Here is a 25871-nt window from a genome sequence, read left to right as displayed (position 1 = left end):
TCCTCCACACCTTCCTGTCTTGGGCTGTCACCACATCCAAGTTCTTCATCTTCAAGTCCTCTTCTACCAGCTCCCTCCATCTCTTCTTTGGCTGCCCACGCTTCCGCCTTCCTTGCACATCCATCTGCATGACCCTTCTTCCCACATATTCGTCCTCCCTCCTCATCACATGACCAAACCATCTCAACCTTGCCTCCTGTATTTTCGCTCCTAAGTTCGTAACTTTCACTGTTCCCCTGACATAGTCATTTCTCAGATGATCCTTTCTGGTCACACCGCACATCCACCTAAGCATTCTCATCTCTGCTACTTCCATCCTGCTAATGTTATTTTTCCTCAGGGCCACAGTTTCTATAGCATATGTCATAGCTGGCCTCACTACTGTCCTATAAATTTTGCCTTTCAGATTGATCGGCACCCTCTTATCGCATAACACTCCAGCCATCTCCCTCCAGTTCCTCCAACCTGCTTGTATCCTGCATCCCACTTCCTTCTCACCTCCTCCATCTTTTTCCACTGTCGAACCTAAGTATCTAAAGTCTCTCACCTTCCTGATGACATTTCCTTCCAGCTCCAGGTCTGTCTCCTGGCCACCGCCCACTGCGCAACACATATACTCTGTCTTACTTCTTCTCAGTCTCATACCTCTCTCTTCCAGTACTTTTCTCCATCTTTCCAGTTTAGTTTCTGCTTCTTCTCTTGAATCTACACACAGCAAGATGTCATCTGCATACAACATTGTCCAAGGTGCATCTTCTCTCACCTCCTCTGTTACCACCTCCATCACAATATTAAACAGAAATGGACTTAATGCTGACCCTTGATGCAAGCCAACTATTACTTGGAAACTTTCTGTCTGTCCCAAACAGGTCCGAACACTTGTCTTCACATTTCTGTACATTTCCTGCACCAACCTGACATATTTCTCCGGCACCTTTTTCTCCCTCAGACACCTCCAGACTTCTTGCCTTGGCACTCTATCGTATGCTTTCTCAAGATCAATAAATACCAGATGTAGCTCCCTTTGTTTCTCTCGATATTTTTCCATCATCTGTCGTAACCCAAAGATAGCATCTGTTGTTGATCTACCAGGCATGAAGCCAAATTGTTCCTTTGCAATCTCCACCTCCTCCCTCAATCTACCATCAAGAACCCTTTCTAGGATCTTCATTGTGTGGGACATCAACTTTATTCCTCTGTAATTTTTACAGTCTTGTGCATCCCCTTTACCCTTGTAGATGGGAACAAGAGTACTCTCCCTCCATTCTTCGGGTATATTTTCCTGTTGGCAAACTTTCATGAACAGGTCCCACAGCAGGTCAATTCCCTCTTCCCCCAGTGCCTTCCATGCCTCCACTGGAATTCTGTCGGGGCCCACCGCTTTTCCATTCCTCATCCTCTTCATGGCCTCCGTCACTTCCATTCTACTGATGTTCTGCACCATCCCCTCAGAAGGCTGCCCATCTCCTCTGTGAGTCCTTGCATTTTCCTCATTCAGAAGTCCCTCAAAGTATATTTTCCATCTGTTTCTTATGTCCACATCCCTCCATAATACTCTTCCTTCAGCATCTTTGATCTGCCTCACATGTAAGATGTCCTTAGCTGCTTTATTTCTACATTTCGCTAGTTGGTAAATTTTTCTCTGTCCTTCCTTTGTTTCTAATTGATCATACAGATCTTGATATGCCATGGCCTTCGCCTGTGCCACAACTCTCTTGGCTTCTTGCTTTCTCTCTTTGTACACCTCTCTGTCCTCTTCCACTCTTGACTCATCCCACTTCTGCTTTGCCTTCCTCTTAGCTGTCACTGCCACTTGTACATCATTATTCCACCACCAACCCTCCTTCTGCTCTCTAATCTTTCCAGATGTCTCACCAAGCACCTCGATTGCACAGCTCAGGATTACTTTTGAATTATGTTTCCACCAATCTTGTACACTTTCCAGTCCATCCGAAATCCTCTCTAACACTCTCTCCCTAAAACGATTCCTCACACTCTCTTCTTTTAAGCGAAACCACTTAATTGTCTTCATCCCATGGCAACCAGAAGTTCTTATCTTCGATCTTATTTTAAAGTCTGCGCACAGCAGTCGGTGTTGTTGTGCTACTTGATCTGTTGGAATTACCTTACAATTTGTCACAACCTTAAGATGTTTTCTTCTAGTCAAAATGTAGTCAATTTGTGAGCTGTTGTTACCACTTCTAAATGTTATCAAATGTTCTTCCCTCTTGAAGAAAAACGAGTTCACAATTGCCAGATCAAACGCTACTGCAAAGTCCACAACCCTCTCTCCTTCCTGGTTCATCATTCCCACTCCGTGGCCATGATGCACCCTTTCACAGTCTGTATTCTGTCTTCCTATGTGCCCGTTCAAGTCTCCTCCGACAATCACCATCTCATTTTCTTCCAATTCCCTCATTTCTTCATCTAACACGTTCCAGAACTCATCTTTTTCCTCTGCTGTACAACCAACTTGCGGGGCATATACACATAATACGACCACCCGCTCTTCTCCAAGACCCAATTTCATTCGCATGATCCTGTCGTTCCTTCTACCCACGTCCAGTACTTCACCCTTCATTCTGCCACACACCACAATTCCTACACCATTTCTTCCCTCATTATTCGCTCCAGAGTAGAACAATTTATATCCATCTCCCAGTTCCTTTGCCTTTCCCCCTTTCCACCTTGTCTCCTGCACACATAAAATGTCCAACTTCCTCATCATGTCTGCCACCTCTCTTCCCCTTCCAGTCATGCTTCCAACATTCAGTGTTCCCACTCGCAACATCCTCTCCACCTGCTGGGCTCGCTTCTTTAACCGCACCCGCCCTTGATACGGTAGCCCTCGTCCACTTCTCACAGCTGTAGGGCGATGTGGCTGCGCGTCGCTTAAGGGGTACGCCCTAGCCCTTATATCATTTTCTCTTCGACTCATAATCATAGTTTGAGTTGGCACTGAAGTTTTCCGACCGGATGCCCTTATAAATTTATATAATTTATAAAATTAATATTAATTTATAATATTAATATTAATCTATATTAATTAATATCAATTTAATATTTGATCCCAACTATTTTGTTTCTTGTATAATCTCATTTTATTAGCACATGTATTCTTTCCTTTTGTGAGGAATGCCCATCCTGAGTTTTTATCTGGTGTCTCCAGTTGCATACATTCATCATTCTTTCTACAACCTGCTTTGGTCAAAGGATAATTCAGATTTCTTAATTTTTGTGCAGAAATGGCCTCCCTTATGAAGAAGAGAGCAAATTCTAGTCCCCCCCCCCCTAATTCCTGTAACTGTGGGCACCTGCTAAATACCAATTTTCTTCACGAATAACTGATGTCGCTATCACTAGAAATAACTGGTTGATAACTCTGGAAGCAAGAGCTCTTTATTTTCGAGTTGGCCCAAACTATTATCTTAGTACACTCCAGTGGTGCACCCTGGGGGGGGGGGCTCCAAAGAAAAAGGAAAAAAACTGAAAATTTTCCAAAATTCTTTTCCTAATTAAAATTCATTTTTTTATTTATGTTGTGTCATCTCTTCTATTTCGATACTACTTATGAATTAGCGGTCACATAATGTGGAAATACCCTATAGCTTTCAGGAATCACGGCAGCTGTGAATGCAAGGTGAACCGAGCGCTACTTCGTTTCCCTGAGTTGGGTCAGAAGAGATCATGTTATCATGCAGTGGCAATCACTGCAGATGCTCAGTCATAGGTCATATGCAATGCGTAGTGTGTATTCTCAAATCACCCCCTCTCCCCAAGATTAAATCCTGAGTGCGCCACTGGTACACACTGTGAATTATTACCTAAATTAACTAACCTTTTTAATTCTTTCTGAGCACATTTTTCAGTACTCAAGCTTTCTTTTCTTCTGTTTTTAGTTTTAACTGCAATATCTTCTCCCTCGTAATGATCTTAATTAACACGTTTTTGTTTCTCGCTAGACCAACCTTTTGTCATGAATTTATTCAATTCAACATACTAGTTAAAAGATTAACTTAATCTACTAATCTATATCTTGTTACTGCAATCTTTATTATCATTTCATTTAATACCTTATTGTTGTTTTTTTCCCACCCATTTATACGGAGCTCTCACATCACCACAATTTTGAAGATGGACAGGATGGACTACTTCAGAAGAAGCTGTGTTAAATTATTTCTACTCTTAAAGAAACAGACACTCAAATAATTGACCAACAAAATGCAGGTAATTAGAAGTAATAAATATTTTTTCTAATATTTGAATAACATCTGAAATATATTTTTACATGTTTTATTTAGCAAGATGCATTCTTTCATCAATCTACAGGTAATTATTGTCTTATGTTGTTATTTTCAAGTTGTCAGCCTTCCTGAAATTTTTATGAAAATTCAGTACAACATCCAAATTTGTGGTTGCCATCTTACGAAATACTCTGTTTATAGCAGCATTTTATAGCACTTTTGAGATTTATTCCTAATCAGAGTAAAAATGAAACGGATTCTCATGTACAGGGTGTTCGGGATAAATTTGACAGTTTCGTAAGGAAAAAGAAAATCTTCTTTGTATCTATTAAATTTAATGAATTGACAAAAAAACATTACAGGCAGAGTTAATTACAATACTATCAACAAGATTTACTCAAAATAACCACCATTAGCATCGATCACAGCTTCAATTCTGCTTCGGAACCTCGAACAAGCTGATGCTACAGTCTCCCTGGGAAGGGCCGCAAAAACTGTTTTAATTTTATCCATTAACTGGGCTTTTGTATTACTGGAAGTGCGATTGGTGTCTTTTTCAACTGCGCCCCATACAAAATAATCCATGGGGTTAAGGTCTGGGGAGTTTGGAGGCCAAACATTTGGACTGGTGAAGTCGTAGAAATTTTCAGACAACCATTTTTGACTTTTCCCAGAGGTGTGGCAAGGGGCCGAATCCTGCTGCCATACATACGGCCTACCATTGTTATCCAGGGCTTGACTACAGTTAGCAACTCCACGAACAAAGCCCGAATTCCAATGCCAGGGTTCTTCAACACCTGTTCCTGCAGATTTGCGAGGAATTCTGCTGTACGAACGCAATCAGATCGTCTGCTAGGGATCTTTCTTCTTGCTACATCCTCGTAGTCACCATTGCAAGTCTCTAGTTCATGCCTGATTGTTTTTACTGTATTCAGGGAGCATTGGGCAGCAGTCGTAATATCCTTATTTTGATGGCGGGCACGAATCATCATGATACAAGTTATTCTCTTCCATGATTCAGGTGGGTTCCAGCTATCCATCCTTTCTGACATCTTGTATATGAATGAAGAAGGGTCCAAACTTTTAAATGAAGAGAAGTGTGTGTTAATACATGTAACTTACGGAAAAATATAATTAATTATAAATATGTCAAATTTATCCCGAACACCCTGTATATTCATCAAGTGTGTCAAAATCTTAAGATTTCAACCAGCATTCTCATCAATAACAAAAGATAAATTTCGAATATGTGCTATTTGATAGATTCTGTATCTTTTTTTTTTTATGCACTGATTTGTTTTGATCAGTTTATTTTTTTATTTTATTGTTTATTTCCATTTTTGTCTTTATTATTTATTTTCTCACTGGGTTTATAATTTATCATTTATTCACTTATTAGATATTCCTCATTTGTTTAAATATTTTTTTTCTTTTCTGTTTTAGTTTTTCTTCCCTTGAGTTAACTTTTACTTTTTTTTAATAATTTGTTGTTAATTAGTGTATGTTTTGCTTTTCTGGTAGTTTTCACTTCACTATTTTTTTTTTTAAATATTTCTGCATTTTCAAATGTAGCATAAATTGAACTTTGATTTATATATCATTATCATCAAATTCCTGATATATACCCTCAATGGGTGTACAAGATATGATAGTACTACATGAAAAATTACATCATTACTAACTTCCTATCTACAATTTTTCTCCAAATCAGTCTGTTACTTGTCAAGACTCCAAAATTATCAGATCTTATATTTCTATCTTCTAAGGCACTTTTTACTGCATCATTCCACCTATATATTGGTCTTCCTCTGGGTCTTTTTCCTGCCAACCTGGCAGAGAACACTTGATTTGTTAATCTTCCCTCTCTCATTCTGTTTAAGTTTGTGTTTGCTAATCTTCCCTCTCCCATATCACTGAGATTAGCTCAGCTAACACATTACTGGATGCTGACAATGTCAAGTTCTTTCCTAATATCCTTGTTTTTAATATGATATTGTAACTGATGTCTGTTCATGCCCCTAATCTTTCTCAGGACTCTTATATCTGTGGTCTCTAGTCTTTGGTCAAGTGTTTTACTTTTGACCCTACTCTCAGATCCAGAAGTTAAAATTGGCTTGAATACTGTCTTGTATACAGCTAATTTAGTGTTTTGGCTAATTTCTCTCTTATTCCATATAAATTTATTCAGTTGACTTCCTACCATACCAGCTTTGTTGATTATGTTGTTTATTTCCATATTTAATTTACCATCTTCACTAAAAATCGTGCCTAAATAGCTGAAATGTTTTACTTGTTCTTTAGGTTCTCCATTCACAATGCAGTTGACATTTTCAATGATTCTGCCTATTTTCATTGTCTTTGTTTTTTTATTGCTGACCTTCATACCATATCTATTACAACAGTTATTCATTTTAGTCAGGGAATCTCGCAAACTTGTAGTGGATTTATTTAGAAGTATAACATCATCCACATAAAAAGCTGAGATTAATACCACTTTACTTCATAATGTGATCCATATAGATAATGAATAACAGAGGGGATAAAGCACATCTTTGTCTGACACCAGATTTAACATTAAACTAGCTTCTTGTACTTCCTTCAATTCTAACTGCTGACTTACAACCAGTGGTGAGCTATGGAAATTTTAACAAAGGACTCGCATCGTCGACCAAAAAAAAAAGCCGTATTTCACACAAAAACTTATTATTAATACAGCTTGTGTAAAAATTCCAATAATCAAAAAGTATGAGAGGACAATCAACCTCTAAAGGCTATTATTTTTAATCAAATATTTCATGATCTAAACATGAAATCAACTGTGTTAATTTATCTTATATAAGAAAAACATTTTTTAACTATCAAAATATAATATAATAAAAATGAAATCTTTTATAAAACATTTTATTGGCTACTGGTTTTACCATACGATTGGCTACGAGAAGGTAAAGATAGCGCATGCGCTCATTTTATTTTCAAACTTGGGTGCATTCATTATAGAGGAGTTGAAACAATAATTCCAAATAATCTATACACTGCCGAAGAGACTTATTTTTGTTAGGTTACCATATGAGTTTGTCGCTTAATATGTTTCAAAAAAAAATAAAATAAAATAATTTTTTTTAATGAAAAAATAAAAAAGTAAACAAGAACAAGTGGCTCACAAATTTGAGAAAAATTTAACAAAGGGCTCGCGCGAGCCCCTTACAGCTCACCACTGCTCAGAACTCAAATAAAGACTAAGTATTGCTTGATATAATGTCCCATTTACGCCATATAACTGTAGCATTTTGAATAGCTTCTTTCTTGGCACCGTGTCATATGCCTTTTCCAGATCTACAAATCTTAAATACCGATCTTAGTTATATTCCCATGATTTCTCAACTACCTGTCGTAAAGTCAAAAACTGATCCTGACAGCCTCTATTTGACCTGAATCCAGCTTTTTCTTCACCAAGCTTCTCGACCGCTTCTCAAGTATACTGGCATAAATCTTACCAGGAATATTCAGTAGAGAAATACCTCTGTAATTCTCATATTCGGTTTTATTTCCCTTTTTATATGTGGATACTATGAGAGCTCTAATCCAATCATCTGGAATTCGTCCCTCTGTCCAGGGCTTCTGAACTATGCAGTGCAGCCACTGCAAGACTTTTATACCACCATACTTCAGCATTTCTGGTCGAATATCATCTACTCCTGCTGCCTTTCCACATTTTAAGCCTCTGATGGCTTTTTCTACTTCAAGTATGGATATGTATTGCCGCCTGTATGCCAGCAGAGTGTTTTTTACCACTGTGCTATCACTGCTTGTTTCATTTAGCTATTTTTCGAAGTAATTGCTCCATACTTCAAGGATATCTTTTTCTTCTGTTTTCATGTCACCTTTATCATCTCTAATTCCTTTTACAGCACTCTTTCCTCCATTTCTGAGCATCTTCAACAACCTTCAGAATATCTTGCCACGTTTTTGATATTTATTTTCTATGCTCTTACCAAAGTCTTCAAATGACTTTTGTTTAGCTAGTTTTACACAGTGTTTAGCTTTCTTACATTTGTCTCTGTATTCTCTAAGAGCACAAGCTGACTTATTTGCCAGGAACTTTTGATATGCTTTCTTCTTTTCCTTCACAGCCTCTTTAACTTCCTGTGTCCACCATGGAGTTCTGATTTTTCTATCCTTATAGACAACCTCGCCACATGCTTCTCTGGCTGAATCAACTGGTGTTTTCTTCAGGGCTTGCCACTGAATCTTCAAGGTTTGTTTAGCTAGTTTTACACAGTGTTTAGCTTTCTTACATTTGTATCTGTATTCTCTAAGAGCACAAGCTGACTTATTTGCCAGGAACTTTTGATATGCTTTCTTCTTTTCCTTCACTGCCTCTTTAACTTCCTGTGTCCACCATGGAGTTCTGATTTTTCTATCCTTACAGACAACCTCGCCACATGGTTCTCTGGCTAAATCAATCGGTGTTTTCTTCAGGACTTGCCACTGAATCTTCAAGGTTTGGTTCCTGTTCTCAAACTGTTTCATTTTTTCTTCAATCATGTTTGTGTATTTTATTCTACAGTTCACATCTGACAGCTGCTCAACTTTTATTCGCTTTAAAACTTTCTTACATGTTATTCTTTTCAATATGAAATTAAATTTTATCCTGCTGAAGACTAAATGGTGATCACTTTCAATTTCAAATGTTCTGTACACTCTGGTGTCCTGCACCAGGGAGAAAACATCACTATCAATAATAACATAGTCAATGAGACTTTTCTTATTCCTTGCCTCTTCTCTCTATGTGAATTTGTGCACATTTTTATGTTGGAACATTGTGTTAGTAATAACCAGTCCATGTGCTGAGCAGAAATCCAACAGGTATTTTCCATTATTATTAGCTTTGTTCTTTTCTCCAAATTTTCCCAAAATATTTTTGTATGTCTGACAATCATTTCCTACTCTGCTATTTAGATCCCCAACAAGGACCAACTTTTCCTGTTTCACAATGTCAGTTGTTTTCTCTAAAGTCTCAAAAAATTCCTTCACATCTACCTTAGCAGAAGCTTCTGTGGGACCACAGGCACAAAGCACTCATTGTCCAGTTTCCAATTCTGATGTTTGCCCATATCACTCTACTTGAAATTGCCTGCCATTCAAGAAGATCAGCCTCGTATTTAGTGTTGAATACTATGGCTACTCCTTCTTTTCCTTGATTGTCATCCTGATATAACATTTTATATTTATTGCTCAGAATGATCTCACCAGTTTTTGTCTCTTTTGTTTCAGTCACCTCTATTATGTCGATCTGGTACTTATCCAATTCCTCAGCCAGCTCCATTTCTTTGCATTCTGGCTTCTTATGTTGATAGTACAGATCTTGAACTCTGATGATATTGAGTTGGGGTGGGTTTCAGGATTTGTTGCAGTAGCTGACTTTTTACTGTTTGCCCTGGTTTCCTTGTGAAAACAACGGGCTGGCCTTGTTTAACCGGGTGACGCCCCGGCTGGCATGAAATTTTCTCATATTGTACCATCATTCTATATTTTTTGGTTTATATTTTTATTTATATTTTATATATTGTTTAATTAATTTAATTTTGTTTAATTAATTAATGAAATAATTAAATTTTGTTTAATTTATTATTTTAAGTTTAATTATATTATGTTTATATTTTGATTTATATAATATTCTCTAAATTGCTTTTAATTTATGACATTTTGGAAACATCTGGAAATAAGCAGAATTATTCTGTTTCAATCCTGTACATGCTTACGAAGTGCACCCATAGTTTTCTGATTACCATAACACCCTTTAGATAAATTAAATGTTTAATGAATTACGCCTTTATCTAAGAAATAATGATAAACAAAAGATGAAATCCAGACTTGAAATGCACTTCTAATTATTTATAGTATTAAATAAAATATTAAAAGCAATTAGTGGAAGTTGTGTAAATAAGTAAGCAGGTAGGGACAACTTTTTGTTTAGAAAGTGGTGAAGGAATGGAATGAATAGCCAGAATTAGTCAAGTGCCCTGACAGTGAATGAGTTTAAGAAGTATGATAGGTTTCGGGTGTATAATAATTAGTTTGGATCTCATTTACATTACATTATATATGCATTACATATAAATATATATTTTTTTCGATAGTAATTACAGTTGACCTTTGAAGAACGTGGGTTTGAACTGCACGGTTCCACTTACAGTTTTTTTTTTTTTTTTTTGAATAAATATATTGGAAAAATGTTTGGAGATTTGCGAAAATTTGAAAAAGCTTGCAGATGAACTGCATAGATTAGAAATATTGAAAAATATAAGAAAAAGTTAGGTATGTCATGAATGCATAAAATATATGAAGATTTCATTTAAATATAAAGAGCTAATAAGCTTCATTTCGGCGATAAAAACAATATTTTAAATTAAGGGGATATAAAATCCACATTGTTTCAAAACCGAATAAGAAACTCAAAGATTGGAATCAGAGAGTTTCATGCCGAATATAGTAAACTATAAAGTATCGGCGACACTAGCGTGAGCTAATGCAAGTGACCCTAGTATGTAGTACTATACCGGACAACTTATCTTAGGTATTTTCCATAATGTAAAAACACATTTCCCAGGAAATGTATGCTGTTATTACATTATGGAGGGAGGTCACTACCCAGACCGGTCAAGCCTCAAAAAAGGCTGAAACCAGTCTGGGTAGTGACCTCCCTCCATAATGTAATAACAGCATACATTTCCTGGGAAATGTGTTTTTACATTATGGAAAATACCTAAGAATAGCGATCTGAACTTCCCCCACCTTTGCAACGAGTTGTCCGGTATAGTACTAGGGTCACTTGCATTAGCTCATGCTAGTGTCGCCGATACTTTATGAAGATTTCATTTACTATCATAAATTATACACAAATCTATTATAAAAGTTAAAATTTAGCAACATTTATATGCACACAAACACTTACAGGCTGTATATGGTGCCATTCACAGTAGAGAGAAATGCAAACAAACGTAACGTTGCAGAATTAAATCATAATTGCATAAAATTAACTGTTACTAATTAGTTAAATTAATTAATTAGCATAAAATAAAAATTTTATAACGATTCATTCATTAGTGTATAGGTTAAGCTACTTTTTGTTATCAATGCTTGAATCATGTAATACGTATAACATCTACAGTCTTTTGTATCATATAAGACAATAATCGATGTAGGTACTGATATAAGATATATGATCCATCCTGTAAACAGATGACATAAACTTATGGTATCAATAAATACAGTACTGTAAATGTATTTTCTCTTCCTTATGATTTTCTTAATATTTTCTTTTCTTTAGCTTACTTTATTGTAAGAATATAGTATTTTAGACATATAAAATATCTGTTAATCGACTGTTTATGTTATCGGTAAGGCTTATGGTTAAGGCTATGAATAGTTAAGTTTTTGGGGAGTCAAAAATTATATGCAGATTTTCGAACAATACGTGTATTGGGGGGGGGGGGGAACAACCCCTAACCCCTTGTGTTGTTCAAGGGTCAACTGTATTTATTTTAGATGCATAAAATACAGGATGTCCAAAGAAAATATCAGGAAATTTACATCGGAACACCGAGTGAGAAGAAAAGGATTTGAAATTTAAGTTCTTGAACCGTTTCAATGATTGCACTGGCTGAATGAGGTCGAGCACTGTCATTATGCAAAAGAACATCGATGTCAACAATCTTATGCATTTACCACATATAGGAATAAGGTATATTATCGACAATCTGTCCATGTCCCTTATTATGCTCTAGAATAAGCCCATTAAAATCCCAAAACAATATTAACATTACTTGACCAGAAGATGACTGTGTGGTTAGCTTAGTGGCTATGCACTTCACAACCATATGCCTGGGGAAGGAATATCCTAGGTTCGATTCCCGTCGACGACGTGAGGAGCTTAAGGATCTACTTCAGCCATAGCCAAGTTAGCTGGTCTTGGGCATGGACAGCAGGAATCATCCTTTTTTTCATCCTGCAAGCAGGCAAACCGGCCCCATGAACACACACACGGATACAGTCAGGAATACTTAAGACAATCCCTCCAGCCATAGGTCTGAATTGTCAGCTATGCTGGTCCCGATCCTGGATAAAAACAGGGGGATTGAGGTGGTGCCGAATCTGCCCATAAAAGGGGTTCATGGCTGTTGAATCACCATATGAAATGAATAAATGAACCAGAAGATAACATGTTTTTTAAATTTTGATGTGATTGGGATAGTGCTTGTTTCCAATTCATACCTTGATGTTTGCTTTTTTCTTGGCTTGTAATGGTGCACTCATGCTTCAATGCCTGTAACAGTTCATCATGATACCACTGCAAAAATTGTATGCAAATCTTCATAATATTCATAATCTACTTGTGCTGTGTTTATCTGTGAGTTATTTGGGGATCCATTTAGAACAAACTTTGCAATATTTCATGTCATCTTGAATAACAAAATATGCAATTCTGAAACTGATGTCTTTATTCATGTATGTATCTACCTGTGTGGTTGAGTTTTCTGTAAACTACAAAAAAAAAAAGAAAGGGTGCCATTGGGCAGATGTGTGATTAGAGTATCTAAAAAAAAAAAAAAAGGCAAGCAGTTGTTATTTTCTTTTTCAATAGTGAATTGGATTCTGAGATGCTGGTGGAGGAGGAAAGAGTCTAATAGTTTTGAGCTATGTGGCTAAATATATAATTTATGATCAATATATTTTAATCAAATAGATTTGAGAGCAGCAGTATCAAGAGCATGTTTCTTTAAAATGCTCCATATAAAGATTGGCCAGAGGGTGGGGGATCAGCTTGTGGCAATAACTGACAATTTTGAGTAGAAAGCAAATGCACATTCAGTTTTTTGAATCATGCACAAATAGATTACGTGGTAGCACTCAAAAGAATAAAAGGCAAAAAGCTGCACTAAGTGTTTGAAGGAAGCTCTTTTTATGAAGGAATAAAATTTCAAATTTGGATGTCTTGTAATGTCTCAAACACATTATTTAGATGATTTCACATGGGGAAGAATTATTGGAAAGCTTGAAAAAGGCTTCAGAAATACTGATATTGCCAGAGAGTTTGGAATTTTGCATGGTATTGTATCCAGGCTCTGGGCAGCATTTCAAACCAATGAAATGCATTCCAAACATTTGCTAATCTCTACCATGGAGCATGAAGACAAATTTTTGGTTATAACAGCAAAACATAATCAATGCACCATGGCAGGTCAGCTTACAAGTTGGCTCCATTGCACACGGATATCTTGACAAACTGTAGCAAGATGTGTGCAACAAGTAGACCTATATACCTGAAAGCCTGCATCCCTTTATATCCATCCATAGCTCACTGAAGAGCACATTTTCAGTGGTGTTGTATCTATAAAAATTTGACAAGACACCAATGGGCTAAAGTACTCTTAACAGATGAGAGTCATTTTAGTCTTTGGTCTGATTCAAGACAATATACTTGATCTGGAATGAAAGTGGTACTGCTTACCATCACGAGAATGCTCTTGAAAGGGATAGATATGGTGATGCTGAGGTCATGGTATGGGGAGGCATTATGCTTAATGGACGCAGCAAGCTACTAAGTGCTGGAAAAAGGGACTATGACTGATGAATGATATTGCAATGAAGTTCTTTAATTTCATGTTTGATTGTTTCATGGTGCTGTTGATGAAGAATTCATTTTATGGATGACAATGCTATACCACATCATACACGAGCAGTGGAGATACTTATGGAGACTGAGGATATTAATCAATTCAAGTGGTCAGCATGCTCACAAGATCCCAACCCCCATAGAACATGTTTGGGATGCAGTAGGCAGATGTACTGCTGTCGAAATTCCCCTTCCGAAAACAAACAAGATATTATTATTATTATTTCGGGCGACTCCAGGTCGCCCGAAAGACTCATCGAGGGAGGCCCTAAACATCATGTCCACACAACTATGCGATTACGTTCTCACAGTATCTATCATACCTTGCCTTGAATTATCTTTGCTCTGAAGGAGGAATGGTCCAGTTTGCCTCAAACTGGTGCAAGTGAACTCCCGAATCATTGGTGCTAAACATGGTACGACATTGTGAGAGCTTATCGCAGTTTGGGATGGGCATATTCCATACTGAAATGTCTCTGCAAGCCTCCGTAGCTCAGTCATTACAGACGAAGTCCTTTGGTCGGAAAGACTTGGGTTCAATTCCCATCAGTGATGTGAGGAACCTTTATCTGGTCTCTTTCAATGAAAGGTGAGTTAGTCAGTCTCATATGGAGGTGGGGTATTCACCCGGAAACTCGGATTTTTCATCCTCCAGAACAGGCAAATGGACCCCATGAACACATGCATCTACAGAACATAGGACACACCAGGAGGCAGAGGACTAACTAACTTATCCTCATTACAGTTGCAAGAATAATAAAACCTCGACACTGTAAAAGGTAAAAGAGGAAGGATTAAGAAAAAGAAGAATGTCTCTCTGCATAGTTTTCTATAAGCACTATCATTAATTCCTAACTGCATCCTTAGGAAATTGGTAACTTTTTCCAAAAACATATTGCAATTTAATTTGTATGAAATTTATAACACACTTGTGTAATATAATTTATTAGTATGCTGGTAATAAATTTATATCCACATTTGGCTGCAGTCATGAAAATTTTTTTATATACAGGTAAAAATGTAGTTTACCCTTAGCTTTTGGACACCAGTGTATAAGAAGTGTGGCCAATAGCAGAATTAAAGATTTTGCTAATTGTTTGGCTAATTTAAAGAAGAGGGAGTCAGTAGCATCTATCTACTATAGGATGGAGAGGGTAATTTAGTATTATCTTTGTCAAACTTATGATTATGTTGCTGTCGTTGCAGTTTATGTAGCATATGAAGAGATTGGCTATTGGAGAGATTGCTTTTTTGGCAGCAATGTTCGATATGATATTAGGTACATCAAGCCTAATGTTGTTAGCAACATTAGGAGGTAAGTTGCTCATGCCATGCACTAATGCAAATTGTGACCAAGGCTAAGTACACTAATGGCTGTTCTGTCAAGTCTTTTTGAAGACAGATTAACAGCAACTTGTAGCAGCTGACTCTAAGGCTGAGAAGAAGAACTATGAATATTATTATATTTTTTAATATGTTTATCTTTCATCTTCTGAAAATCTCTGAGTAGATTTCTCAAAAATATTGAACAGAATACTCCAAAGTTCAGGATTGAGAATAGAAGAGAATTCAACTTGAAGAGAGCTGATGACTCTATTAATAGTAAAGCATCTGCAGATGCAGAGAGCTTTAGGAGAGTAAAATTTTATTTTAAACTTGACACAGGTAGGTATAATTCCATTGTTTCTACACCAATTAAGGAAAGTCAGCTGATTATGTTCCCAGGATATAGTCTAATTTAATTTCTTCCACTTATTGTTTCTTGTGCGTATTATTAAATTTTAACATTGTATTCCTGAACACACTGTTAAATTAAATCTGCTGTTTAATTATTTTTCTTTGTGCTGTAGTTATTCTATTAATTTGTATTATGAGTGTAAAACAGCACCTAAGCCTAAATACTCATTCAGCTAAAAAATATTTTTCTTTGCTTTTAACATGATTTAATTTTAAATGTTTTATGTAAATATGGTACTTAATTTTTCAGAATAATTAGAGTATTCTTTAAATTATTCAAACATCTATCTGGCGAATCAATTAAGTAATACTTATCTGGCCTTCTGAGGATGGTTTGGAAATGCAAATAAACTGCTTTTTTTTTTTTTTTTTTTTTTAAACTTGATAAATGAGCCAAGTGAAAACTTAACAATGAACAAATTAAAACAATTAAAGAACTGATATGGCAGGCGCTCACTTCAGCAAATTTATAGAGACCAAAAAAAAAAACTGTTCGTTGTAGGCACATGTGAATTTGCAAGAAAAAGTAACTTCTTACCCACTTTACCAAGATTAGCTCACAGGAACAAATATTTTTGAGTCCTCCTCACATAAAAGCTTTCAGTCATAACAACATAACCCCTTCTCAAGCACTTTGAACAGGCTAATAAACTCTTGGGGGGGGGGGGAGACATATTGCAGCATATCCAGCACTAAAAATCAAAATTAAGCAACTTTGCTCTTTTATTCTATAGACAGTTTCTGTTCTGTCCTCACTGAAATCCTCAGTGAGGGCAGAACACCTGCATCACCTTTTGAACAGGTGTACCAAATGAGTCATAACAACCTAACCCTTCTTCAAGCACAGATATGCAGTTATGGGAATTTGTATTAGCAATATTTTAAGTTCAGAAATATATAGTATGAAATACATAATATAGAAATATATAATATATACGGCTGGCCTGGTTGGCCAAGTGGTTAGCATATCCACTCTCAGCCAAAAGGATGCAAGTTCGAATCCCGTGATGAGCATGGATGTTTGTGATTGTCTGTGAAAATACTAGTGGTAGTGGTCAGCGGTAGATGGCATTGGTGTAGATGATAAAGGTAGCTACGGTTTGTGGAGTGGTGGAGACGGAGAGTTATAGAGTAGTGCCCTCTCTCAATGAGTCTTTGGACTCCCTAGAGGTGCTACGTAGTAATAATAATAATAATAATAATATAAGGGATAAACAACAATTCTCTGTTATCTAGTGTTACAGCTCACTATTTGATATAGTGAGAGTTCATCATCATAAATGTCCTGATATGAACCCTCAATAAATAAAATATTATACAGTATAAAATATATAGTCCTATTCACCAAACAACTGTTTTGCTAACCTTTCCTCTCCCAATCTATTTAAGTGCCCATACCACCTTAGATTAGTCCTGCTCGCACATCTTGAATGCAAACAATATCAAGTTGCTTCCTAACGTTTTCATTTTTAATGTGATTCTGCCATTGATGCTATCTGGTCAGCCATCTAATTTTTCTAAGAACTCTCATATCTGCTCTAATCTTTGATCAAGTGCTTTATTTCTAACCCAACTCTCAGATTCATAACTTAAAACTGGTTTGAACACTGTCTTGAATAGTGCTAATTTAGTGTTTTGCCTAATTTTTCTCTTATTCCATATACATTTATTCAACTGGCTTCCCCACCATACCAGCTTTGCTTATTCTGTTAAGCAAAATGGTAAGCAGACTGAACTTACCATTTTTACTAAAAACTGGGCCTAAATAGCCAAAATATTTCACTTGTTCTATAGGCTCTCCATTCAGAATGCAGCTGAGGTCTTCTATGTTTCTGCCTATTTTCATATTTTTGGTCTTTTTATTGCTCATTTTCAAGCCAAATGTGTAACAGCTGTAATTCAATTTAGTTAGAGAATCCTGGAGACATGCACTGGATTCTCTAAATAAATTGAATAACAGCTTAAGAGCAGAATATCATTTGCATAAAGCAAAGAGATAAGTTTGATATCTCCAATTCTAATATCAGGTTTAATGCCATTTTCTTTCATAATGTGATCCATATAGATGATGAATAAGAGTGGAGATAATGTGCATCCTTGTCTTACCCCTGATTTTACATCAAACCATCTCACTGTATTCGCTTCAGTAATAACTGCTGACTTAAAACTTAAATATAGACTATGTATTGTCCTGAATAATATTCCATTTACTTCATATAACTGTAGTACTTTGAAAAGCTTTTCTTTGGACACTTTGTCACTGTCTTTTCCATATCTATAAAACTTAGTACAGATCCTTGTCATATTCTCATGATTTCTCAACTATTTTGTTGTAAAGTGAAAATCTTTTCCTGACAACCTCTATTTGGCCTGAATCCAGCTTCTTGTTCTCCCAGTTTATCTTCCATAATTTTTTTCGGCCTCTTTTCAAGTATGCTTGCATAAATCTTACCTCGAAGACTTAGTAGAGAAATCTGCTGTAATTCTCATAATCAGCTTTTTTTTTTCTTTTTTTTTATAAATGGATACTATAAGAGCTCTGCTCCAGTTATCTGGAATTCAACCTTCTGACCAGGCCCTCTGAATTATGCATGGAGACTATAAAAAATGTTTTAGTCCCCATATTTCAGCATTTCTGCTCGAATATAATCTAGTAGTTTTTTTTATGGCTTTTTCTACTTCAAGTATTGATATGTACTTCTGTTTGCATTTCTCTTGAAAATTCTTTACCACAATTTTGTCACTACTTGCTTCATTTAACAGTCTTTAAAAGTAATTATGCCAAACTAAAATATCCTTATCTTCAGTTTTCATGTCATCTTGATCATCTTTGATTCCCTAAACATTTAAATTCTCTTTACTCCACATCTAAGCTTTTTTAGTAGCCTCCAAAACATTTTGGAGACTACTAAATTTTTATATTTAGTCTATATTTTTACCAAAGTCTCTGTATATTAATTCAATATGTGTTCATATATACTAATCAAGTCATAAACTTAACTAAGGACTACTATTAATGTATAAAATGACAGCAAATTACTATTTACTGTTTCTACACCAAACAAGGTGCCTGTTTAAATGACATTTGCTTCCAGAGAGCTAGATAACTTAAAGCAAGACCATTATAGGTTTGATTATAGTCACCAACTAGATGAACTTTTTCTAGACCTTTCTTTGGCTGGTTCTTGAATAAGACGATCTTTGGCATGGGCAAGTAAGGTTTATCCTCTCAGAAACTTAGTGCCACAATCTTCCTCTGAAAGTCTTGATTCATTGACAAATTGAGTTCATCTATCAATGAGCTTATCAGTGAAGGGTAAAGAGTGGAGCCAGCTGTAAAATAATCTTCAAAAAGTTAGGGCTAATGGGGCTTCACCTACTCCCACTAGGAATAAAAGGCATTAAAGAATTAAAGGAGGAAAGAATACCAACTGAAAACACATTTGCTTAATTATGGAAGAGTAAATTTATACCTTAAAATAAAACATTTTCTTTCCAAAACAGTCAATACTACATCTGAAACCCATTCTTTCCAAAAATAAAAAAATAATCACTTCAAAATATATACTTAATTGTATTGCAATGTCCAAAGCATTCTGTCAAGTGCATGGCTGTTGCTGCTGAGATTTTTTTTAATATTTAACCTTCTATAATTTTAAGTAATAATTAATCTGAGTGTGTTTTACTGTTAACGTTTTACTGTTTACTGTTAGAATTAACATGTACACAGTGTTTATTTTATATGAAGTATAAAATTTATTTTATACTTCATATAAAGTTTATTTTATATGAAATATAAAATACACAGTGTTTATTTTATATTTCATATGAAGTGTGAAATGGCATAACAATGGAGGCAAAGAATCATTTGTTTGCATTAACATGTGAAGAGAAAGGAGTGCAGTTTGTGAATGTGTGAGATGAGTTTTAAGAATGAATTGAACTGTATAAAAGTGATGGACTGCATTTAAATAGTGTAGTGTGAGTCATCTGGAGAGACTGTTGCTGGAAGAAAGAGTAACGGGTACAGAGAATGAATCTGAGAAAATAAGAAGCAATGTGGAAGAGCAGAAGAGGAAGGAAGGAAGGACTGAAGTGGTACTTATGAATGAACAAGTGAGCAGCATAAGTGTGGAGAATGAAAGAACAAGTATGCAAGACAAATAGGAAAATGAAGGGCCCTCAGGCTGGATAAGGGAACATAGTGTAAGAAAGGTTAATGCTCAAAGAGGAACTGAATGTGCGAGTAGACAAGAAAGGAATGGGGACAGCTTAGGATATAGGGAGTACAGTTGGATTTGAAGAGGATTCTGGGATGGGTAATGAAAGAGAGAAATGGCTCAAGGAAGGCATGGTGAAGTCACATCACATAAACATATCAGTGAAACTTGTTTTACATCCAGAAATGAACTGTTATGTTCGTATACAAATAATAGAAGTACCAGAAACAAGCTTTTCTAATATTTCTAGATTGTTGGAATAAATGAGACGTGGTTGGATGAGGATGCATTCCTGTAGGCAATAGAGATGGGAGGATGGTATCATGTTTTTCATGAAGATAGAAAAGATAAAAAGGGAAGTAGAGTGCTGTTGAAAGGAAGTTAGGCCAAAACAAGGGGAAAATAGAGGCAGTGGTTTTGAGGTAGTATGGTGTAAATAGAATGAAATACTTTGATGTTGCTATAGGCCTGCCAATGTGGAGAGTAGTGACCAAGAAATGTATAAGCAGATTACCCAAACAAATAAGAAAAGGTGATCATTATGGGTGATTTTAATTATGGAAGTACAGATTGGAATAAAGAGTTAGCGAACAGAAGTAAAATTCACTTCAAAATATATTATTATTATTATGGGCAACTCCAAGGAGTCCTTAGACTCATCGAGGGAGGGCCTAAACATCATATCAAGAAAACCTATTCGGCATTCGCACAGTATCTATCATACTTTGCTTTGAATTCATTTACAGTCATGGCACCCACAACAAACTCTGGCAGCTTATTCCACTCATTCACCATCATGGATGGCCCCTAGTTCTCCCATCACTAGACCTGTTCTGAAAAATTTCCTCTGAATTAATCTTGTAAAAACCCTTCAGTAATTTGAATTTCTCAATCATATTACCCCTTTTTTGCCTATCAACCAATTTCTGTAACCCACCTCAACCTGTTCTTGTAAGGTTCATTCCATAGACCAGCTATCATCTTGGTCACTCACCTCTGGATCCTCTCTACCTCCAACCCATCAAGAAAAAACCCAGGGGCCCATCTGGGCACAGTAATCAACATGGGGTCTTATCAAGACTTGATAAAGAGGAACAATAACTTGCTTATCTCTGCTCATCAAAGTATTCTTCCATAACCAAGTGATCTGATGAGCTGATTTAGCCACTTTTGCTATGTGCCCCCTAAACTTCACCTCCCTATCCACCAACACACCCAAATCTCTGGCTTCGTCAACCTCCAGAGTACAGTTTCACCAATGTGATATATGATATACTGTACAGTTCCACCAATGTGATATACTGCTGCTAATTTTTTCACCCCAAAATGCATAACCTTACACTTTGCTACATTAAACTGACATCCATTCTCATTAGCCCAGACTGCCAATTTCTCCAAATCATCCTGCAAAATTTTGACATCATGTGCATTCACTATTGTTCTACTCAACTTTGCATCATCAGCAAATAAATGAACAGTTCCTCTCAGATCCTTTCCTATATCATTAATGAACAAATTAAATAGCAGTGGTCCAAGGACAGAACCCTGTGGCACACCACTAGTAACAGGCCTTGTTTTGGACTCCACTCCTGAATAAACTACTCTCTGATATCTCTCCATCAACCACCCTCCTATCTATCTCACCAACCTTATATCCATCTCCATGTGCTACAGTTTATTGATTAGAATTTCATGTGGTATCCTGTCAAAGGCCTTAGCAAAGTCCAGCAGTATCACTGTAAACCCATTATCTTTATCCAACTGCCATCACTGTATTATAAAATGTGAGCAAGTTACTGAGGCATGATCTACCCTTCACAAAACCATGCTGTTCTCCATACAGCATCCCATTTTCATCCATCCAGTCCTGTATTTTGCTCTTGACTAGTATCTCCAAAACCTTGACAAAGATTTGATTTTTTTTTTTTTAAGATTATTATATGAATTTCTGAATTAATATCTTTATCTCCAAAACCTTGACAAAGATTTGATTTTTTTTTTTAAGATTATTATATGAATTTCTGAATTAATATCTTTAATTATGACTTTAAAAATGTTTACTCTTCCAATACTTAGCGATATGACATCACGCAGCTCGTTCTATGTGTGAATGATCAATTGTTCGTATTCCACTTTGTTTTTTAAAACTATTCCTATGTAGCCACTGAAGATGGTCTGTAATATTCAGACTGAAATATTTGGCAAATTAAACATTATTCTTGTGCAAACGTGTATATATTTCTTGACAACGATTCCTGATCGGTCGGTAATTTACAACAGCAGTCTTGGAACCTCCTTTATGCAATGGAACTATCTTCTCCTCTTTGCGCACAGAAAATTTTAGAAACGTAACCTCAGCTTCCAATTCAGGCCAGCAATGAAGTACGATGGCAATAGTTAATTATTTGTTCAGCAACAATCAATAGCTTTACATTTTTTTTTAAATATCTTAACTAATGAGACATTAATGAATTCTTATCATTTAACTGAACTGCAGTACACAAGTGTATGCTTAGCTCTGCCTTTTATTTTTTTTTAATGTTATATTCTACTATCTAATTTTTTTAAGCTACTGACTTACTCAGGCTAGAGTATGACAGTTATGTGCACACATAACTGACTGTATGAGAAATTTGTTCTATAACAGAAGTAGTCCTTTACAGATATGACTACACGAAAATTTAAAAAAAATCTTGGAATTTTTTTGATGTTATATTAACCATTTTTTCATACTTACAGTATGTAGATTAAGTTCTCTTAATGTCGACTTTAGCCGATGGTAGTTCTTCCCTACAGGAATTTCTCTCTTAAGCCATGGTGGGAGATGCAACCTAAAGGTGAATGGATAGATGGATGAATGAATGGATATCAGATTAAACATTTTAAAGTGATTTTTTTCTTGAAATAATTTTTTTGTACAATAATAGAAGATTTTATAGTAAGAAATCTTAAATATGGGCTAGGTGCATTTCATTCTCAGAAATGTCCTATAAGCATCTATGAGTGGACAACTAATTTTTTTCCCAATATATATCAGAGAATTATGCCATCTAATAACTAAATAAAATAAACAGTTGATTGCAAAAAAAAAAAAAAATTGTGTGTAAAGGGAGGGAAAATGAATCCAGCTAGCAGAGTTTCAAGTTGAAGACTTGTGGACAATACAGTTAAAAAGATGTGCAAAGGAAATTATTCTATACAAACAACATACTAACTTTATAGTTAAGAAACTATAGTGCATACTGGAATAAATATCAGTATAAATTTATTTTGTAGTCCAAATATTATGATTACTTCATTGTGAAATTGATATTAAACAGGTTGGGGGGGGGGGGGGGTGAGAAAGAGAAGTATATAGTCCTTTCTTTTAGTGTTACACGGTGATCAGCATTCATTTTAGAAATTATGGACTTCACAACTGTGTTATAAATAACTCTTTTAATATCCCGACGTTTCGATCTTCATGTAATTTATAAATAATCATTTTTTTTTTTTTTCACTAGAGGTCATGTAGAATAACTTGTGATTAATTCATTGTTTCTGTAGCTTACTGTATGTAATGTAACTTAGCTTGTCTTGTATATGCTTCAGATGATGATCTTAATATGAAGATCGAAATGTCGGGATATTAAAAGAGTTATTTATAACACGGTTGTAAAGTCCATAATTTCTAAGAAGTATATAGTATATTACATGTTAGCTAGAATTCTTTTGCATCTCTTTGAAATCTTTAAATTTTACTTTATTTTCTAATAACATATTACAGGATTTGCTCAAATATAACCCGAGTGGGAGAGCAATTTGCCAGTCAAAGAAGTGAAGGGTCAGATGCTTGAAGGTGCAATTACATGGCCGTCACTCGCAGTTACATGGAAGCCACTTGCCACTCCAAACCATTCAAGGATCAGTCAATTGAACTTTCATCATTTGAAGGTCAGATTGTTGAGAGATCACCACAGTTTCTATTTTTCTCCTTTTTTGTATTTTTTGTAAAATTAAAAGAAATCCTTTGTATCTAAAGAATATGTAAACGATATTGAATAACTTTTTTTTCTTTTTTTGTAATATCAGAAAAAATCATCTGTATCTAAAGAATGTGTAACTCTAGATGCAAAGATCTCAAGTATGCTTACATATATCTTATTGGGAGTTTCTCAATAGGGAAATTCCTTTGCAATTGCAACAGACAGAATTTTAAAGCAATTCCCCAACTAAGTGTTCCAAGATTTATATAAGTATGTCTGAGAAGATGGTAAAATCTGCTGGAGAAATCTTGGGTAAAAACAAGCTACATTCAAGCCAAATAGAAGTTGTAAAGTTTTTACTTTAAGATACATGCTGAGAAATCATGGGAATATAAAAATGATCTTATTTAAGTTCTGTAGGTTGGAAAAAAAGCACGTGATAAGGTGACAAGAGAAAAACTGTTCATCAGCTTTTCTGGTGCACATAGAATAGCATGGTTTATACAGGAAGTATTCTGAAAGTAATGCCTCCATTGTGATAGCTCTGTGCCCCAAAACGACATATTCCAATGAAATGATTAAAAAAAAAAATATATAAAAAAAAAATTTGGAGTTTCTGCATTATTTTCATATAGCATTTCTCAACCATGACCTGCCTCACTTTCCATATATTTTCTTTGCCATACAAGTTTTTCAAAGCTTCATTTTCAAAATTTAACTAGAAATGCTCAAATAATGAGAGAACAATAGCTACAATGCATAATATAGAAGGTTCACTTGTATATTCATTAAAGTTGATATTTATGAGTGAAGCTATATTCTCAAAATATTCCTTTGTATTGGATAGCATAGAATAGAGAGATATTTATTTCCACTCTATATAAGCACAGATGAACAAACTTACTAAGCTTTAATGTATTTATAAACAAAAATCTATTCATCAATATTATGTTTCTGCTCAGTTAACACCACTACAAAGCACTTTGTCACTGCTACTCAAAAAGAAGCAATTCTAAATTCTACTGGCACTTCAAAATCAGGTGATCTTTGTATCCTTGTTGATAATGCTATAAAAATGTAGTATTTACATTTGTGTTTTAGGTAGATTTATATCTCTCATAAAATCATTCAACTATATACTCGAATTATTAAATTATATGCTCAAGTAACTGGCAACTAAAAATCTGGAATGATCTACAAGAACAAGATGCTGCACTTTCAGTTTCATCAGTAGAGTTTCTTAATCCACAGTCTCAGAAACTAGCACTGTACATTATTAGGTACTGATCTCATGAATGATGGAAAGTTTGGATTATGCTTCAACTTTGTGGAAAAGTTGAAGTTTTTTCGCTAAACAGAAGCACCAATCATATGCCTAATCTCTAGGTTACCAGCACTACTGAGATAGCAAATGACATTGGCAAATAAGTGCCTTTTTTTACCATTCTCTTAAATATTGCATATACGTAAATACTGCTGCAACATGTGTTGTTGTTGTTTGTGGGGATAAGATCTAGTCAAAAAGATGTGCATCCCATCTCATCAAAGATGTGGAATTGTGCAGTGAAGAGTGGTCTATTACAATGATCCATTGAACTCCATGGATGTGCCATGTAACAAGATTTTTAAAATATATTAAATTGTGTTCTAGTTTAAAAAGTTCAACATTTTCTAAGAATATGCCATTGCCTCACGAAGTGACCTCATTTTAATATATTTCCCACTTTACATCCAAACCATTCAATGTGTTTTCTTGATAAGAAGTGATGTGACATTAAAATCTGTTTCACAGATATTTAACGCCACTTCGTCACATACATGCACACTGTAGAACTGCCATTTCAGGAAGAAATCAAAATCATTTTAATCTGCTCTTTGTGTAAAAACAGATGAACAACAACTATACTAAAATGCCTTCCCCAAAGTCACTTCAAATGGAAAATAAAAACACTTAACAGAAAAATGCTACATCACCAGATGTGGCATTCAGAATAGTAACTAGATGTACAACTTCCTGCTCTCTCTTCAT

General features: G+C 35.4%; 1 protein-coding gene across 1 annotated transcript in view; it reads right to left on the bottom strand.

Moving 5' to 3' along the window:
• Window positions 1-25871, bottom strand: part of Las (lipoyl synthase, mitochondrial) — a 194874-nt gene that overhangs the window by 129411 nt on the left and 39592 nt on the right. Inside the window, exon 3 of the mRNA XM_090401861.1 lies at window positions 22615-22708. Coding sequence (XP_090257987.1) covers window positions 22615-22708 — 94 coding nt within the window. The remainder of the gene's footprint in view (window positions 1-22614; window positions 22709-25871) is intronic.

This window comes from Typopeltis vanoorti, chromosome 12, assembly GCF_054136105.1.
Source record: "Typopeltis vanoorti isolate ZY-2024b chromosome 12, IOZ_Tvanoo_1.0, whole genome shotgun sequence".
In the NCBI taxonomy this organism is placed as follows: Eukaryota; Metazoa; Arthropoda; class Arachnida; order Uropygi; family Thelyphonidae; genus Typopeltis; species Typopeltis vanoorti.
Note: the sequence above shows the minus strand (reverse complement) of the source record. Positions and strands in the feature narration are given on the sequence as shown.